Source organism: Lotus japonicus, chromosome 2 (assembly GCF_012489685.1).
Source record: "Lotus japonicus ecotype B-129 chromosome 2, LjGifu_v1.2".
In the NCBI taxonomy this organism is placed as follows: Eukaryota; Viridiplantae; Streptophyta; class Magnoliopsida; order Fabales; family Fabaceae; genus Lotus; species Lotus japonicus.
In genome coordinates this window covers 77,131,918-77,152,656 of record NC_080042.1, presented here as the reverse complement: position 1 = coordinate 77,152,656, position 20,739 = coordinate 77,131,918, and the positions used below count along the sequence as shown (strand labels likewise).

Sequence of the window (20,739 nt, the reverse complement as noted above, 5' to 3'; positions counted from 1 at the left end):
TGATATAAGCTCTCCCAAACACAGGCATAAGCGCTTATACTACCAGATAAGATCAAATAAGCTATTCCAAATGAGGTCATACTCAAATTGAGGCTTAGCTATGGTAATTATATACTAGTTAATAAAAAATGCAAGCAACATTTAATTTAACATTTATTTGGCATAAAAAATAAATCAAAACCTGAAATTAAAAGGAAAAAAAGGAAATAAAAGTTCATTCATTGCATATTTCAGTAAAACAGACGATATTGAGGAATAGCAAGTGCTTGTTAAAATGAGAATTGCAGAAATTATTCCACTAACAGCTTAACACAATATACAAAAAGGGAAATTAACCAAAGCTGGAGTACGATTACAATGATTGCTAGCTATGTCATATACATCAAAAAATCTATGAAGATCACAATCAATTAAGCACAATGATGTGTTTCTCCCCTGTATGAGTAAAATGTATGTTGTGCCTTGTAATTCAACCCAATATTTCAGAGAACTAGCTAGCAATCCTAATGAAAAAGTACTGACAAGAATCTAAAGAACAAGATTATTTAATCCTAGCTAGCAGTACTGATCAGCAGCTATACAGTTTCTGCCATTACTACTGATAATCATGCAATGAAATTGGTAGTTACAAAAGACTTCAATGGTGATGATAACGAGCGTACAGAATAAATCCAAATATGAGTACCATTATGAACAACAGGGAGAGCATCCACACGCAGTTTCCAGTTTCGGGTTTAACTGATTCATTCCAAGGAATTCTAAGATCCTCAATGTACAAAGGAGGTCGTTGAGGAAGAGTACCAGCTGGGGGTTCCCGAGTAGAAGGTGGGTAGTGTTCTCTAACGAAGGCCGCCGCATGAGTACGTGGATCTCGTGGTGGTAGACGGCGGACCGGCAACTGCTGTTGTTCTTGTTGTGGCTGACGAGAGGCGGGCGCTGTTCGTCCCCAGCGAGGAAACTCCGACGACGGGACCAGTCTTGATTCTTGCAGCGTATGAGTGGCGGACGGGCCCGATGTTGAACTTGAACCTTGCAGCAGATGAGAGGTGGACGCTCGTCGTCTCAGTCGTCGTTGTTGCTCCGGCGAACGAGACTCTGTTTCCTGATGCTCCAACTGAGAAGACTGCAGCGGAGGTTGTTGCGATGAACCAGAAGTCTCAGGCTGCGGCGAAAGAGGATCTTGCGATGATTGTTGCGACGCCTCTGGAGACTCTTGCAGTAGTTGCGCCGGCTGAGGAGTATCTTGCGGTGGTGGTTGCTGCGGCGGATCATCAGAAGTTTCAGACAGTGGTTGCTCCAGCGAAAGAGGATCTTGCGGTGGTTGTTGCGGCGGATGAGGAGACGCCGGCGCTGATTCTTCCGACGAAGGAGAAGAGGGAGGATCCATGGCGGTTACGCGCGCAATCACGTGTTTGGAACTTGGAGAGGGTGTTTGACGAAAACACCCCCTTCACACTCTTCTAATCTCCTCCTTACCCTTAACACGCCCTTAGCATGAATGTTATATAGTAACAGAAATTAGTTAGAGGCTTAACCGCCCTTGAAAACTAACTAACTAGCACTAACGGCCTTCTAGTTAGTTTTGTTCAGTTAAACTAACTACACTTCACCAAATTAACACAGTAAACTAACCATGACTAACTTCAATGGTTAGGTAAAATAACGACTAACTAGACATAAACTGCAAATGTGCACCGCAAAAGTCAAGCAGTGTGGTAGATGCTATAACTTGCAACTTGAAACTAACTTTTTCAGTTTTGCACTAACAATTTTCAACTTATTAAAAAAAAGTCAAAAATACTTAGCACTAAGAAAATGTTGATTCTTTTGCGGATTTTTTTCACAGGAAATTTATTTCAATTTTCACAAATGTCAGCATAGGACCCCTCCTTCAACCCCTTCTAATCTCAAAGTAAGAAAGATAAATATTATAATTGCTCTTGTGTTCCTAGATGAGGGCTGGATTTCATCGATTATGTTGTATAAGGAGAGTTTTCAAGTGTTGGGTGCTCAGTCGTGTCACTCATCTTAGATTCACCATGTCTCATGGATCACGCCTAAAGCCTCAACCATCGTCGTGAATTGTGATCATAGAATTGTGGAACCCCACATAGTGCTAGATTTGGAGGATGTTTTTGAAATAGTGGGGATGTCTTCAAACAGTTCCTCAAACCCAATGGGTGTGCACCCGTATTCACTAGTACATGATGAGGGGTTGGTGTGGTCGCTCTCGCCCTCGCACCCATGGAGGAAGAGTGTCCTCCTCCTCCTCCTCCTCGATTTCTTGGGTTGAGGTTGACATGAATGATGATGGGGAGTGACGCTGACGAATTGCATATTGGACTTTGCTGAAGTGCGTTAAGATGAAATGTGGTGAAGGGAAAAGGAAAGGTGGCCAACAATACATATAAATAAATGACAGCGCGGATATGTCGTTATTTCTAATTTCAATTAAACAATATAAAGTAATTTTAATTTCAGACCTCTGATTTCTTAAATCAAGAAAATTTAGTCCTCTTATTAATTTTAACCCAATATTTGCTTCAATTCTTACAAGGGTGTCCAACGGACGGATGCAAACATGTTCGAGCCAAAAGGTTTGGTTTCGAGTTAATGGTTGAAAACAACACACGACCAAGACCACCAACGTTCGATGATGGTTTTGGATTTTGCTGGTTAATTAAGGGTTTAACGGGCTAGTATTTGTTCGGATGAGTTCATACGGGTTCTTCAAACCATACATCAATCCAGAAATTTCTAGAAAAGGAAGGATATGAGAGCGAGAAACAAAGAAAAGTTAGAGACTTGGACTCAAAAAGCAGTGATTCACAATAGCGTTGGAGCTCAAATCGAGCAAACAATGATGAATTTGAGCGGACTACAAGAGGATGAGATTTTTCGAATCATTTTGTGTGCAACCCAAAGGCAAAGCTAGGGGAAGAAGGACTCAACCTTGAGGGTGAAAGGGAGAGCTTCTGCTAGGTGCGACGAGAGGAAGAGAGAAGAGAAGAGGGAGGGTAGGCCTAATGAAGTAAGAGGGAGGCTAAGTTTGGTGGGGGAAGGGTCAAGTAGCGCTGTGATGAGAGAGTGAGGAAGGATAGCGGTTGTGAAGAGATTAAAAGGGTAGAGCTTGTGGGTTGAGCTTCACTTATACAAAAAATATAATGAGTTAATTACTTGGGTTAGGTCGGGACATATGTCATAAAATACATGTACATTACTATCTACGCGTATATATTTCTTTTAAAAAAATCTATGTGATTCAGTTGGACCGATTTCCGACGAGAAAAACAATTTCAAACCGAGCATGATCGTTATATGTTCTAATTCTTTCTTTCAATTTGCCCCACCCAACATTCGTCTAGTTCAACCCAACTCAAGAGGCTAAATCGATCTGATTCAGATTGGGTCGCGGGTCCATAGACAACCCGAGTTTTTAAATGAACGAAAGGAGTATATTTATTTGATTTTGAAATGTAGAGGACTTAAATTAAGCTAAAAATCATACACTATATACTAGCGAGACTTAAATTAAGTGAAAAAATTTAGAGAGATCAAAATCACTCATACACGATACTATGAGACCAAAAATACAATTAAGTAAAAAATAAAATTAACGAGTTGTTTTCTCACTGTTAAAATGAGGATGCAATTAAACGCACGCCTGGAAACGAGTACAAATCGTTTGCCAGAAGCGATAAAAGACCCACTGGGCCATCCCCTAACCAAACTCTAGTAGGACTATTAAGAGTAAGCTTTGACATGAAATCAGTAGAAGCGTTGGCACGTCGCTTAACATGCACCAAATTTAAGCTACCATAGGAGCCAGATCTTTACAATCCTGCACAATTAGATGAAGATATGAACCATTCAGAAACTGCAACATATATGCACAATGTATAGTTAGAAAATATTGGAAAATCACTACAAAATGTGGATTTATCAACCTCTCCAGTCTCCATATTCGAATTCCGCTTATCCTCAAGCAGATGTACAGACTATCAAATAAGAAGTGTCCCAAAAATTAAGAGTTCATGAGTAGAGTTTCAATCACAAAGGAATATTCGAAAAGTAACAAACACACAATCAAAACTTAAAGTCTTTCCCTATCCGAGTACAGCAGATAATGAAAGACATCTCAAGGAAACAATCATCTTTAACAAAACACACGCAAAAGCTAGAGCAAGTATACTATATCGCTTAAGTAGTATAGGACTGTGAAGTCTTCATTATTAAGAGACCAGAAAAACAAACTTACTCTAGGTGTGAGTTCACATTTCAAGCAAATATAATTCTTAAAGTTAGCGTTGTGATTATGCAAGCAAAACAATAGCAAATATGAATGAGATTCAGACGGAGAAGAACCTCGAGATTACAAATTAATTGAATCTTCTCCCTAGATTATACCTAAGTTACTTACCAAAGATACTATGGGAAGAGTCACGGCGATAACCCATGGATCAAGACTGAGCGGAGATACTAAGGAGATCTGGTACATCATATCTTAACCCAAAATCTTAAGACAATAGGTTTATGAGTCCATCTCCTTATAAACACTCCATCTTACCCTGAATTCTTGATGTGAGACTTCACTCTAACACTTGATTCCAACAAGCTATCAGCCGTCACTATGGTTACTAACCATCGGCCCCTCCGCAAAAGTTATACGTCCGTTACCATGGTTACTAACCATCGGTCCTTCTCGGAAGTTATTCAGCCGTTTCCGCTGCTATCATGGTCACACGAACCATCGTCTCTGATACCACTTGTTGGGGAGAGTTACGGCGAGGACCCATGGGTCAAGATCGATGGGAGATACCAAGGAGATCTGAGACACCACATCTTAACCAAAAACCTTAAGGTAATAGATTTATGGGTCAATCTCCTTATAAAGTCTCTCTCTTACCCTGGCTTCTTCGATGTGAGACTTAACTTTAACACTTGATTCCAACACTACCTAACCGCGATTGAACGTCATGCAAGCGTAATTGTTTGAATAAGGATTAAAATTGAGAAACTTCCTAAGCGCAATTGCTTGAATAAGGGACCAATTGTTGTCTACACTAGGAGGCTCTTTTTCATACAAAGAATATAAAAGGAAAGATCGTATGGAAAAAACAGTGGCTTCCTTGCTAATTAACTAAAAGATAACAAAGTGGTGCTAGTCCTCTCCATCTGACTTGTGAAAAAACTTCAAGGCAATTCCTCTCAACACTTACTGGCATAAGTGAAAAAAATTACATGTAAGGTCAAAACTGTACAAAACAGCCAAAGCAAACTAACATTCAAATAATAGGGCCTTTTAAGGTGGTTCTCAAAGTTTAAGACCATTAGTCTTTCTAAGGAACTTGCTTGATTTTAGCATCAGGGCATTCTATTTTAGTTTTAGAAAACTATAATCCAATTCCCACAACAAATCGAAATTAGTGATGTTGTAATTGTAAAATGAAGCAAATCCACTAGTTGAGAACCAGCATAAAGATACATTAAATAATAGCTAGCTAGGTGTGAGAGTGAGTAGATCAGGATTTGCACCTTTATTCCCCCTTCTTCTCAACTTTTGTGTTTCCTTGGGCTACTGGATGATTGCGCGTATAATAAGAGAAAATGTATACAGCTGAAATAAGAATAGTCACACTTGATAACGTAAGCAAGGCCTTTGTGACAAAAGGATAACAAAATCATTGGCAATTTGCATAACTCCATTGATACAATCACAAATGAAACTGCCTATAATAAGAAATCCATAACTGGATCGGATAAATTAAGAAGCCATGAATCTTAATGAAATGAAATGCAAGGTATATCATAAAATTAAACTAATCGAATCAACAAGAGCTTAATGTCACGTCAGTGAATTTGTGATAGGTTGACAACAACGTTACTCTGCTACTTACAATACAGATCTTGATCCAAATTATTAGTTAATTAATTGAATTAAAAATGAAATGAACATAAATCATATGCACTAAAGAACATTTTATATATTTACCAGATGGATGATGGCCCAAAGTATCATTAAGGGAACGAATAGGTAGTGTAATTGAGGGTCGACGATAAAAAATGTAATGCATTTATGAAGTATTCGACGTTGAAGAGACGGAGGCGGTGGTTGCGGTTGCGGAGGAGTGTTTGCTGGTGGTTGCTCTGCCCACACAGGAAGAGACTCTGATTCTGATGATGATGATACTTTTCTCTGCCGCAGCGGAGGAGGATATTGATATTGATTGTATAGTACTCTTTCGTCTTCCTGAAATTGTGAAGGAGAGCCCAAATCCAATGATACTGTGTGCTCCCACCGCAAAGGGTGAGATTCTGATTCCACGGGAGAAGGAAGAATGGTTCTGTCCTGTGAATCCATGGCGGAATTTTTCACTCACACAAATAACAACATATTTATACCTTAAAATTAAAATCTAGAGTGCTATATTAGTGAGTACTTCATTTATTAAAATAATGACAAGTGTTTGTTAATTTTTTCTATCTTGATTTTTTTATTCAATTGTAGTATAAAAGAATTATATATTAGAACTAAACCGATAAAAAAGTCATTACATCACTGTTTACCCAAGTTAGAGAACATAAATGAATCTCCTCACTCCATACGGAATTAAAATAGTGAAAAAATTATAGTGAGTCTATAACACAAATACCACCTCTATGAACAAAGGAAATATCTAGTAAATCAAATAAAAGAGCAAGGTTACAGCAATCGCGAACAATAAAACACATATGAGATTTACCAACAATATTGGGTAGACCTGAAAGTTAAATAGCTGCAAATAATCCGTCTCAAAGCACACCATTCGAAATTTGTAGCCAAAGACATAGCTCATCTCAAGCACAAAGCCCATGCTAGCATTTGATAAAGGATATCAAATGGGTAAGTAGTGGTCGTAGCTAACAGTACTTCACCGTTATGATCTCTATCAATGAAACCCTCACCGTTATGATCTCTATCAATGAAACCAAAACCCGCAACATGCAAATGTTAGTTATTAGTAATGTTAATAAATTAGTTATCTTCAGGGTTAGTATTCTCCTATTGTTTTGTAGTATTTTCGTTGGTGTTGCTGCTATGATGCCTCACGGTGAGGCTATACAATGGTTTTTTTTTTTGTGGGGGTACGATTTCTTGGGTTTTTACAAGTTGGGGTTTGATCTATTAGGCTGCTTAAAGCTCTTGGTTTTTAAAAACATGGAATAATTTATTGGGCTGGAGGACAACCATTAGATGGAAAAGAGGCCTTGGTCCATTAGTCCATGAGTTTCCAACAACTTATACCTTCGAAACTTTTCAACGGAAATTCTATAAATTTTATTTAATTGGTTAGAATGTTAGTTAATGTGAATTACAAAAAAAATAAGCACACTAATGCAAGCTGATATGCTGATTAAAGCAGCTGTATATTGAGAATTAAACCGTTGTCTATGCAACTAACGACATTGCATTAAAGCAAATTATATTGGTGCATTGCACCGGAAACGTATGTTTTGTACCATTGCGAATTTCTGGTAATTCAAATAGCCAAATCTAAAGCACTGTTTTTGTTATCAAAACTTGGTTGCTGTAATGGTGGACCAGTCACTGAAAATCAATTTCGTTGTTCAAAGGTTCCATTCATGAAATGAAGTTGCTAATGTTAACCCAAACAAAGTGTGCATTATTGTACCACCTACTTAGCTTTCGTTTAGTCCTTTCACCTTATAATAATCAAGAAACGTGCCTTTGCATAAACAGCATAAAGTTTCGCAATTATTAAAATTCACTCTTTTTTTTTCAAAAATTATATAAAGCAACAAAAAATTTATAAGAATATATGTATGCAAATTATTTCTCTAACTGTAAGTCCAACAACTTTTTCCCCACCTTAAAAAGAAAACAAGTTTTCCCCAGTCCTCTGTAGGGTATAGATCCTTTTAATTAGCCCATGCCCTGGTCAACCATCTAATGAATGGGTTTATCTACCTCAAATTTTTATATAAATAAGTTATATATATCACAAAAGCAACTTTTCCATTTTGAGAATGGTGTAGCTTCTTCTAAGTACACGACGGAAAAGCTTAGTTTGCACCAACCATGATCAAGAATAAGTCACTAGAGAGAAATACAATCAAATCCCTATAAGCACGGGATATGTTTCCACAAGTCAAAAAAAATTATGGTGAAATATATTTTTAGTCCGGTAAAATAGATATTGTCTCTTCAATTTTATAGTAATTTTTACTCGATAGTGTTAATGTTAATGAAATATGTGAAGTTAGTCTTTGACGTATTTTTCGCGGTAAACCACTATTAACGCATTTTGGGGTGGTTAAAAGCTTCACTAATGCATAAAAATCACCACAAAGCCTAGTACGTACCACCACTTCCTTCTCCTCCCTCCCCAAACCAAGCACCATCACCTCCTCCTCTACCCCTTTCCCCTCCTTTTGCTCCCCTCATAACTCTAGCACCATCACCTAATCCCTAATCTAATCTACACTGAAAGGAAAAATTAAGAGCATAAAGAATGTAAGACCCAATATATAAACACAAACACCAAATACACTAGGATGTGAGACTCCAGAGTCTACGCAAACTCGTTTTGTCGAGTTAACTCGTAGACTCATAAGAGTCTACCAAAATAAAAAAAAACTTTAATAAAACCTGTCATAGTGTAAAGAATGCAGACTACAACCAACAAGAAGACATTATAAATAAATTCAACATCGAACTTCATAGTAAATTCAACATCCAACTTCATAATAAAACAAAATTCAATAAAATACAAAAACAATCAAAGTACCAAGAGTGCATAATTCATAATAAAGTCTTAGAGAGAGCTCAAAATTTGAAGCAGCGGAGACGACTTGCAGCAGTGATGTCTTCTCTTCTCCTTGGGTTCGAAGGTGAATGAGAATGTTGGATTGAAATGAGAAACTCTATCTTTCTCATAATCTTTGTTGAAAGTTTTTCGTGAAAATCCAAAGTTACCCTATTTAATTTGAGGATTTAGGGAAAAATTGTTTTCTCTGTGACTCGTAGACGCAGTGTAGAATCGCGAGTCTGTGTGAGTTTAACGAGTCAGCAAGAGTTTGCTCGATTTTTTAAATTTTATTTACTTGCGAGTTGACTCGTTTTGGGGACCTACAAACGTAGAATCGTAAGATTCTAAGAGACAATTCGAGAGTTTGACAACCTTTAACACAACAATGAGATGAAACTGGGAAGGGGAATCAAACGCTATGAGATTAGTGCAACTTACCCTATATTTTTAATAAGATGGAAGAAATTTCAAAGTAAAATAATGTGGCAAACTATAAAAATTAAACCAAGTTGTAGTAAATAAAATCAATTAAAGGCAACATATATACATAAGCAACTAGATATGGAAGTAGGTCAGGCGCTGAGAGTGACCTATGTGTTGGGGGAGACAGGGGAGCCTATGGGGAGGAGCAAGGCACCAAGAGATATCGACGCCACATCTTAACCCAAAACCTTAAGGCATTAGGTTTATGAGTCACATCTCTTATAAAGTCTTCTCCTCACCCAAACTTAACCAATGTGGACTCCAACTCCGCACTTAAATTCTCAACACTATGATCTAACCATGTCAAATTAATAAATAGACAATAAAAGCTCATTTTGTTAAAAATATCAAGTTTGAAATACTCAGAAAACCATATAAACCCTTTGAAAATGGATTGATTACCCTATTTTTTTCAAAGTGTAACCTATTCAATTATTTAACTTAAACAATATAATAATTTTAATATATCATAAGACATTAGTCTATAAGTTTGTTTACACGTATATAAATAAATTTATTCTTCCACTTCTTGATGCAGCATAATATCTATTATAGAATAGGAGAATATTATATATCAACGGAAAAAAAGTTTGTCGTTTAATTTAGATATTCGCATGGATGAAATTCCTCTAAAAGATACGTGAAGGCAATGGTATTTGGCCATACCTTAGTGACTTTATCATTACGTCCATTTATTAATTACAGTATTTAATAAACGGGTGCTTCTGTTTCTGCCTTTTAAGATGATATATTATTTCAAAAGAAAGATGAGTTATCTCAAAGATGTAGCTTGGGGCTTGCCCTATGAAAGGAACCTTTCCACAACTTTGGCAAGACAAAAAAATAGTCCTCAATTTTATGTATGATGTACCTAATCCTACTTAATTAGAAAACAAACCAAAAGCTAAAAACCAAATAAATGTCCATGATTAATCTCAAATCAAAAGTTTGTGGTTGCAAATACTACAAAGTAAAATGTGTATGAATAATAGTAACTCATTTGAACAAAATTTTAATTTGGAGGAGCAAAATGTTATGAACACAAGCAAATCAGTGCACAGCACCGCACAAGGGGCCGGGGTCCAGTTATTTATCCGCGTGTTCACTGTCCACTTTTTTTCTTCTTACAATTGACGCTCATTATTCTAACTTATCTCTTTTTCTTTTTTTTTTCATGGGAAAATTACTTATATCTTTTCCTATAGCAAATATATTTCATATTTTATGAAGCAAAAATTAAATGAAATGAAAATATATATCATCCTACATGTGAATTAATTTTCAGTAATTTATCAAACTGAACAAAAAGTGTCACGTTTGAGTTGTATAGATATTATGTTAACCAATTGACATAATAGTTGAATACTTGGTTGATGTTTTTAATTCCTTGTACATGGAAAAAAAAAATGGCTAGATTTCTCTAAATTTTTTTATAGGCAATTGTTAGTAAATTAGCATAAATTACCTTTTTGCAGAGTTCGATCACTGACTCTTTACCTACAATTACCATTAACTCAACCATGTGAGCTACTCATCTCGCCAGACTTCTCTAACTTAGTACGTTAATTATAGGGTCACGATTAATAGGATGTTCATTTTTATGTGTTAAAGTGTTTTTTCTTCATTAAAACAAATGAAAATCCAAACATAACTATGAAAATCCAATCCTAGGTATATGCTAAAATTTGACATGGGTGAGCTAAAAAATATTAATTCAAAATAAAATCAAAATTTAATAATTATATTACAATTTATAGTGGTAGGAAAGTTTGATGTTGGAAAGTATATGAAAACGTTTCTTAAATGTACATGTGATCAGTGATGGATCCAGAAATTTGATGTTGTGAGGCAAATATATATAAATTCATACAAAAAATTAATATATACCACATAAAAGTGTGGGTATTTTTACCAAAGAGACCCTAAAAAACCATATACTTTTATCACTCAATTTTTTTCTAATGGTTATTCTCAAAATCAAGTGAGAGCACTTGCCGTCATGATGTTTAACATAGATCCGTCACTCCATGTGATAATGTATATTTATTAAAAAAAACTTGAATAATTTTTATGCACAAAAGTTAAACATTTAATTTTTTCATTTTCCAATGTGTCTTTTAACAGTAAACCTGAAACTAATTTTTAAGACTCTTGAGACCATCTTAAGTGAATAGTTCGGTAGCCATGTCTACTTAACATATTATAATTGTTCATGAGGTTTAATTCAAGTAATAAGAGTTAAAGAATATAAGAGTTAAATGAGATGAAGTATGACGGTCTATGATTCGTACTCTATGTAGTTACTAATTTACTAACTTTACTACCAAATAAAGTATGTTTATAAAAAAACTTAACATATTATAATTAAAAATAAAAGTCTACACTAAAAATATATATTATTAAATTCATAAAACAATGTAATAAAAGGGTGTTCACTTTCTCTTCCGCTGTGTGTATTGACGAGAAAATGCAAAACGCTTCATAAACTTGAAAACCCACGCGTCCCTTCCTCTTCACAACCAACACCCCAAACAAAACCCTAATCTCCTCTTCCCTTTTCTCTTTTCTCCGCGTTTTCCCGGAAAATCCATCACTTTCCGGGAATCCTCCCACGTCGCACAATCCAATTCGTCCATGTATGGACGACAAAGACAAACCACCTCCCGATCCATCAACCGCCGCTGAGTTCGCAAGCTGGATGCTATGCGCCGACGACTCTGATTTCTTCTCCGGTGACAGGGAGAGAAGCATACTCGGCGACTTCGGCTGGAACCTCGAACCGGACCGGATCTCCGCCGCCGACGATGGATTGTGGCTGCCGCCTCATGCCGCTCCGTCCGGTTCGATCGAAATCAAACCGACGGCGTCTGCGTCGATTAACCAATCGGTTTCTTCCAGCTCCAGCGAGGATCCACCGGAGAAGTCCACCGTCTCCGACGAGAAGCCGATTGAAATACCGTGAGTTCGTGAAAACGAAAAAATTCTACTCCGTGTGTGGTCAATTTCGTAATTAGGTTGAAATTTGAAAGGTGAAAAGGGAATGAAAAAAATATCTGAAATCCACATCAACCAGATCGTAATCGAATCAAGTTGTGGTTTGTTTGTTTGTTAGTTTATTTTTTTTATTTTGTTTTGAATTTCAGCTTCTTCGGGGTTAGTGCAATTCTGTGTCCGTACAATCAGGAATCTTCTTAGTTCTTCTCCCAAACAGAACATTAAGCCGCGTTTTCTTTTTTCCTTGGGGTAAGTTTCACAATTTTGAAAAGATGAAGGGTTGAAAATAAAAGGGGGGGTTTTACCTTTTCTGGTATCTGAATAGCCTAGAAGCACGAACACGAGCACCGCCGTTATTGCGGCGGGAATAGCGTGTTCAAGCTCTTTCTGCTTTATCAGCAGAATGATAATAATTCAGTGGCTTTCATTATTTGTACGATTATATAGTCCTAATAATAAACCTTTTTTTTGTTGTCAAAAAAAAAATAATAAACCTTTTTAGTGAAAATTAGAGTATGTAATTGAAGAAAACTCCATATAATAAATCTATACTAACCAGTACCACTTGCAACTTTTTTGTTATATATGGTCATTTTTACATTAAAATGAATAGTAGATTTTCTACTTTCTACACTTTTGGTGTATGATGTTTATTCATTTCACTGTTATGCATGTGATAACAATATTGACATCACTGAGCTCATAATTTTATCTATCATGTATGCAATAAATTTTTCATGACATTATGCAAATCTCATAAAATAATGCTTGCGTGTTTTCATTATAATTAAGAAGGGCCTCTCCTTTTTTTTCTTCCTCTTGTGGCCCATATTTTATATATGTTTCATTATTATCTTTTTAACCTAAGTTTTGGAGATGGCTGCCATGCAGATATATTTTTGTGTCTTTTGGCCCCGGTGCAATGAGCATCATATATATATATATTTTTGAAGTTAACCGTACGTTGTGGTATTGCATATAAATTGGATTTCATGATTAACTAAAAAATGGTATGTATGTACTTATTAGTTATTATAGGCTTCTGGTTTAGGTTATGACTTCCTTTTTTTCATGATATTTTGATTTTCAGTAAGATGCTTTTATTTTGATAAATTGCTGGTGACATGTTTTGTAGGAGTAGTAAAAGTAAGAAGAAGGGGCAAAAGCGAATACGGCAGCCGCGGTTTGCATTTATGACCAAAAGTGAAGTTGATCATCTTGAAGATGGCTACAGATGGAGGAAGTATGGTCAGAAGGCAGTTAAAAACAGTCCATTCCCTAGGTTTACACCTACCTTCTCATTAAATTAACCTTCAACTATATTTCTAATTTTTTTTCCCAAGTACCATACATATGATAGTGATACACATATATAGCATGTTTGGTTGCATGATAAAATATCATCTAAGTTAGAAGCTATACAAATTTCAACTTAGATTTTATTCAAATCATGAAACCAAACAATTTGGTTTCTCTTAAATTTCTGTTTAGATATCAATAGGAAAACCTACTAAGGAAAAAAAAAATGATCAGAAGAGTAAATAAATGACTTTCTAAAGTTCTAACTTCTATCATCACCATTACAGTGATCTAACTTGTCTATTGCTAGACTGACGTAATATCAAAAGGATTTAATATGAAATAAAAGAATATTAGTAATGATTTTAAACATTTACATTTATATTTATTATATGTGGAATTAAAAATCAAAAGAAGAATTTAAATTCTTTGCTGTTGACTGCACTACAATCTCAAATGTAGACACTTCAAATATGAGCTATTGAATTTTAATCAGATGACAAGAAACCACAGACTGCAGCGAATGCAAGGACTTCTGACTGCAAGGAATTCAGGTTCATCATATGGATGATATGGCGCCTAGTCATCAAAACATGAGTTCTTGAAAGCTTTTGAATAAACCGGAAAGGACAATTATTTTACAAGAAAAGCTAATTGTTAATATTCTGATGGATCTGTGTCTTTTCCAGAAGCTATTATCGCTGCACAAACAGCAAATGCACGGTGAAGAAAAGGGTTGAACGCTCTTCTGAGGATCCAACTACTGTGATTACTACATATGAAGGCCAACATTGTCATCACACCGTTGGATTTCCTCGAGGGGGCTTCATTAATCATGAAGCTGCTTTCACCAGCGGCCAGTTGGGTCCTCCAATGTCACGATTCTATTATCCAATTCAATTATCAAGAGAGAACACTTCAAGCAGCATTTCTCAGCCTTCCCAAGCACATGATGAAGCTGGAGGATCAAGCACGATGATGCCAGCTGATGACGATGCGTCGCCACAGCCTCCTACGGATGAAGGACTGCTTGGAGATATTGTACCTCCAGGAATGCGCAACAGATCATGAGTCAAATATTTATTTCTTGGTACTTCATCCAACCTCGCGTGATCTATTTATTTACATTTTCAATTGCATTTTTATTGAGTTTAAAGGAGATCATTGGCAAAACTAAAAGCCCAGCAATATTTTTCTGAAGCCTAGATGGAAATAAGCACTTTAAGATATATACTCTAACATAATAAACAAATAATAATAGAGATGCTAATCACGATTATGGCATATAGTATATTGGTTTAGAACAAGAATATATGTGTGTAAGAGTGAGAGAAGTAAATTTTGATCATTAGATCTAATCACTAATGACTAAAATTAAAATATGATATCATGTGACCATTAGTTCTCTCACTCATAAAGAAATGCACTCACATAAGAAAAAATTTCTCATGTGCATATGATACATCCCCCTATTTGTGAATATTAAGCACTACTATGAATTCTAAGTTCTAGCATTGGGATGGTTAGTAATTAATTATACTGGTTGGCAATAAAAAGGACATTATTAATGATGAACTCTAGAAGCCTAACTATATTCAAATCTATGCTTAGCTATGGTAATAGTTTATTGATTTAGATGTTTTGGCCTTAATTTCTTCAATACAAATATTTTAATTGAAGGTTGGATCTTGTAACTTGTAAATTGATTTTTTTTGGTGCATAACTTGTAAATTGATTTGTTAAAGAAAACATATTTTTATTTTCACTTTAGTTTCGTGGTTCCATTTTTATTTGTATTTTATTTATTTTTTGAATATTTATATAATAAACAGTGAAAGTATTTAGTGTTGCCTCCATAGTTTCCTATATAAATATTTGAAATCGAAATAAGATGAAAGTTTGATAACATTTTAATAAATATAGAATTAAAATTTTAAAACAAAAATCACAAAGGAAACATCTTTCTTATTTTCCTTTTAGTCAAACAGAAAGTCTAAGATGGAAAAATGTCGAAACAATAAGTTTTAATTTTTTTATCATTGCTCCTTTACCCTTATAAAAAGAGAAGGTTTTTTTTTGAACGTGAGAAGGTTTAATACTCTCACTTCATTATTTAAAACATTTATACTAGATTGCAAATTTTGAAAGCTTATTTTAGAAAATAACACATGACAAATCAATGCAAAAAGTATAGAGAAATCACTTATATATAGTTTTATTCTTCTTCAGAAAGTCAAGTTTGAGTTTGGTTGCAATCACTTAAAGTACTAATTATTATTTGTTAGATTAAAAAAAAAATTAAATGTTCTCATTTAGTAGCTTGAAAATTGACCATAATATTCTTGTGTTACATGACCTCAAGTTTCAACATTTGTAGAAGTTAAACCTCTCTTAGACTATACGTTCAAATATATAATAGCATGATGTAAATTGGTCGGCCTAAATATATGTTGCTTAAGATCAGCTTGCCTGTGGTGGTGACTCGATCGGGCATCATTACGAGCACCGCGCCACCCACTTGATGCTGTTGTCTTTTTCAGCACTTACACATCTTTCTTAGGTTAAAGTATTGATTGGTGGAGTCGACAACTTTAAGGAATTCTAAGAAATTGCCCCTTCAAATGACATGCTTTTAGATTGCTTGCTTTTAAACCTTGAGAACAATGAACCTTTTTATTTCCAGAAAAACAAATAGAGTGGCTTTGGAACTATTTATTATCTCCATGCACAAGATCAAGCAATTAATCTTAGCTTATACAGTTATACTTATTTTCTGATATATATGAAAATCTCCTTTTATACACACACTTGTGAGAGAGAGGAGAGAGAAGAGAGAAGAGAGAAGAGAGAGATTTTATTTTGTTATTTATGATCATCTTTTCTTTCAACTTTGAATGCTTTGAGCTTTCTGAATTTTTCGTCTTTTATGTTTGAAAAGTCAGCTACGCATGACAATTGACACATATGTGTCTCTTTATTGGGCTGATCAACAAACTTTGCTACTTCTTCGGCTGTCTCTAAAAAGATATGATTATATACATACATTGAATAGAAGACTCGCTGTCTCAGTCACTTTTTAATTGAGAACATGACATGTCTCTACATATGTTCACCTTCAAACTGAGGAATATATATATGCTCATATAATGAATGTATGGATCAGGTTTCTTGTCATATGTTAATTAACCATTTATAAGGTAGTAAACCGGTGAAATTGAGGTTAGGATGAGAATGGAATGATGGATGCAACCCGGTGAAATTGTTCATTTTGCACGTCTGTATTATATATAACCTAGCGTTACTGTGTTTATGTGGCTCTGGAGTTCTTGTAATTCTGAAACTGATTCATTCTTATATCCTGTAATTCATGTAGTTCTGTTAGTACTGCGTTTGATGGGCTAATGATCCATGCATGTGTACCAATCTACTATGGTAGAAGACTAGAAGATTAGAAGGTAATTGACTCTCTTGCTTCCTATTTTGACCTATAGCTAAGGTATATAGATATATGTTGATTCAGATATTGATTTAGTGATAGTAATTAGAATGTTTGTATACAGACTACGCTTGAATCAGTGGTAACCACTGTGTATAATGTATATTAATGCATGTACCTTTTTCCCCTGTTTCTTTGAATTTGTGTTTCCTTCATAGTTCATACTGTACTTTATGAATCCCAAAAAATTAAATATAATATAGCATACTTTCATGTCCATTAAAAATGAAGAGATATAAGAAAGAAAAAAAGAATAAAAAATGGAGGTGAAAAAGAATCCAGCAAATGTTACTTGATACATACGTGAGCTTGAAGCAAAAGGGTTGGCTCGTGCGCAATTAGTTGCTGCCTACCTTACTTTATGCCACTCTCACCACTTTGCACTACTTTCTTTTTTCAGGTTTCACTCTTTGTTTTTTATTTTGATTTCCTTACTTTTCTCTCATCTTTTTTACTCCCTTTCATGGTTACTTTTACGATCAGCCTGTCCCTCTCCATTACATGACTTTGCATTAATAATTATAATTTATAAAATGAGTTCTAATTTCTGTACGATACTTTTATCTTTTAAGACAAGCACCAAGTACCTGCGTTTAATTATAAACTCTGCATATGAACTCTGGTTTGTCACAGATTTTTACCACCACAAATTACAGGTGCCTAATAATTGCCACAAAGTATTACACAAATCATTTTTGTTTGTAAATTATTGGTTTAACGGAAAAGTTTTTTTTTCACTATTTGAACAATATTTAATTGAGTAGTGAGAGATAATCATGTTAAGAAAATAAAATACGGAAATATGATTTTAAATTAAAAAATTGTTAAAATTTAAAAATTTCACAATTGCTAAATATGTATATATAAATACGATTCAAGTTATTTATTTGTCTTTCAAAAAAAATTTTTTTACAACGCACCACTGTTTTCTTTTTGTCAAAACAACTCACCACTCTGTGAGTTCAGTCAGTGTCCCAAGTTTTCTCAATCCAATATCTACCTCTTTTTTTTACCCCAATATACTATTTTTGGTTGATTAGGCTGTGTATTGATAACCGGTTGCAAATACGAGACAATTAGCCCATTACTCATGGACTTGACCCACCAACAGAAGAAGATTGTGCATCATGGCTGAGCCCTTTGCCAGTCATGGGCCTTTATTTCTTGGACAGTATTTTGGAGGGAGACACATAAAGCTTTGTTCCAAGGGCATCAACAATAAAAAAAAGGGCATCAACAACACTTGTGAGTTGTGACTTGACCAAACTACATTCTCCTCACCAAACCACCTAAATTTAAACAAAACAAATAGAATAAAAACTTGGAAATAAAAACTAATTGAAAAGCTTAATGTATTAACAGAAAAGACCGGAGGATGAAAGGATGGGTAAATTAGAGAGAAAAGAGAAAGAAGTATAAAAATAAGAAAACTAAGGTTGGGTAAATTAACTAAGCCTGATTCTCTTTGCTTAGATGAGGATGAAAGGAACTAAAACTCTACAAGGGTTGTACAACTTTTATCTCTCATTTTATGATTTGTCAACTTATAGTTTATTTCATATGGTAATTAAAGGTTTAGTTGAATTTTATTTACAATAAACCTCAATCTGAAAGTAGAAGGCAAAGGAAAATATAAAATATGTAATGTAGCGATTTAATTCATACTATTGATCTCATATCCATGAATTCTACCCTTCCTTTCAATAGTATACCTACACCGATGTTGCTGCTTAGGAATACAATGGTTCAGTATGAAATGAATGGAAGGGTCCATGGATATGAGTTTTCTAAAAAAAAATTAGAGTGAAAGAGTATTTTAAATAAGTAAAATGGAAGCGATAAAGAAAATGATTGAAATATATTTTAATCTATAAAGGTTATGAACCTTATAGAAATTGACACAAAATCGACACAACTGCACAAAATCAATTTTTCTAACGAGAATAACTATAACGAGAATAACTATAACACAAATGGAGCTTCCTCCTCTATATGCTCAAGCGTATGAACTTTGATGCAAAGTGGATCCGTTGGATCAAGGGGTGTTTATTCTCTTCAACTATGTCGGTTCTAGTTAATGGTTGCCCCACGGAGGAATTCAAGATGGAAAAAGGCCTTAGACAAGGGGACCCTATTGCGCCCTTTCTTTTCCTCATTGTAGCGGAAGGATTAAATGGGTTACTTAAGAGAGCGGTGGCTTTGGGCAAGTTTTCTCCTTATTCTTTTGGGTTGCCCAACTCTTTGAGTGTCTCTTTGTTGCAATTTGCGGATGACACACTTTTCTTTGGAGAGGCATCTATTCAAAATGTCGTTACTTTGAAATGTATTCTTCGGTGCTTTGAATTGGTGTCGGGGTTAAAGGTGAATTTCCTCAAGAGTAGGTTGGTAGGGATTGCAATGGGAGAAGATTTGGTAAGTAGGATGGCGACCATATTACATTGTAGAATTACAAAACTCCCATTTGTTTATCTTGGCCTGCCTATAGGTGGTAACCCGAGAAGCCTTCATTTTTGGGATCCCGTTGTCTTGAAAATTCAGAAGAGACTTTCGAGATGGAAGAGGAAGACACTCTCTTTTGGGGGTAGACTTTGTCTACTAAAAAGTGTTTTGACGGCTCTCCCTTTGTTTCATATCTCTTTCTTTAAAATGCCGGTGGGAATTGTTCATAAATGCGAGAAATTGATGAGGTCCTTTCTTTGGGGGGCGGTAGAAGGAGAAGATAAAATAGCTTGGGTGCGATGGAGTACGGTGTGCAAACCTAAAGAGGAGCGAGGCTTGGGGGTGAAGAACTTGAGTCTATTCAACAAGGCACTATTGGGCAAATGGAGATGGAGGTTGCTAAAAGAGAAAGATAATTTTTGGTGCAAGATCCTACATAGTAAGTATAATAATATGGTACCTACTAATGCATCAAAATGGTGGAAAGATCTTCATTTATTATGCTTTGAGAATGGTAATGGGGATTGGATGGATGTGGGTCTTAAACGAAAAATTGGGGAGGGTAATGATGTGGATTTTTGGGGGGAGAATTGGATGGGAACAGGAATATTGAAGGACAGATTCGGAAGACTTTTCCACATGTCTACCCAACAACATCATACAATCCGAGATATGGGAACTTGGCTGAATGGTTCGTGGTATTGGATACTCAATTGGAGAAGAAATTTTCTGGATAGAGAGCTGGATATGGTAACTGATTTTATGAGTACCGTGTCTTCTCATTCTCTGGTTGAAGGAACTCTAGATGATTAGATTTGGACAAAGGGAGAAGGGGGAATCTTCTCAGTTAAATCAGCATATCAACTTTTACAGGGAAGTGTAGATGAACCGGAAGACAAGTGCTTTCGAAAATTGTGGGGTATTAAAGCACCCTCCAACGTGCTAGCTTTAGCATGGAATGTGTTGATAAATAGAATCCAATCAAAGGAGAATCTTAAAAGAAGAGGTATTCTCCAAAACCCCTCTCAAATCTTATGCTCTTTCTGTTCTCTATCTGAAGAGACTACTACACACCTGTTCTTCACTTGTACTTTGTAAGGCCCAAGTTTTAACGCTTTGGATAAGTGAATAAAATAAATAAGTTATTTGATTAAGATAAATTTGGGAAGGAAAGAGGTTCAGGAAAAGTCCAAGAATGTATCGAAAAACCGAAAGAGT

At 35.3% G+C, this 20,739-nt stretch overlaps 1 protein-coding gene and 1 long non-coding RNA gene across 4 annotated transcripts; one reads left to right on the top strand and one right to left on the bottom strand.

Moving 5' to 3' along the window:
- Window positions 1-3,647: 3,647 nt before the first annotated feature.
- On the bottom strand, window positions 3,648-6,368 carry LOC130735702 (uncharacterized). Its single transcript, XR_009018540.1, has 3 exons — window positions 5,993-6,368; window positions 5,536-5,617; window positions 3,648-3,841 (listed from the first exon to the last, which is right to left on the bottom strand). It is a non-coding gene; the product is annotated as an uncharacterized LOC130735702 (long non-coding RNA).
- Window positions 6,369-11,741: 5,373 nt separating this feature from the next.
- On the top strand, window positions 11,742-17,222 carry LOC130739757 (probable WRKY transcription factor 57). Of its 3 annotated transcripts, XM_057592150.1 has the most exons (5): window positions 11,742-12,251; window positions 12,437-12,536; window positions 13,423-13,569; window positions 14,276-14,676; window positions 16,960-17,222. In XM_057592150.1, the coding sequence occupies exons 1-4, from the start codon at window positions 12,098-12,100 to the stop codon at window positions 14,655-14,657; spliced, it is 783 nt and encodes a 260-aa protein (XP_057448133.1). In that variant the 5' UTR covers window positions 11,742-12,097; the 3' UTR covers window positions 14,658-14,676; window positions 16,960-17,222. The 3 variants fall into 3 exon arrangements, with proteins under 3 accessions (XP_057448133.1, XP_057448132.1, XP_057448131.1); XM_057592149.1 differs by lacking the exon at window positions 12,437-12,536 and having other exon boundaries at window positions 11,743-12,251; window positions 13,429-13,569; XM_057592148.1 differs by lacking the exon at window positions 12,437-12,536 and having other exon boundaries at window positions 11,743-12,251.
- The last annotated feature ends 3,517 nt before the right edge of the window (window positions 17,223-20,739 follow it).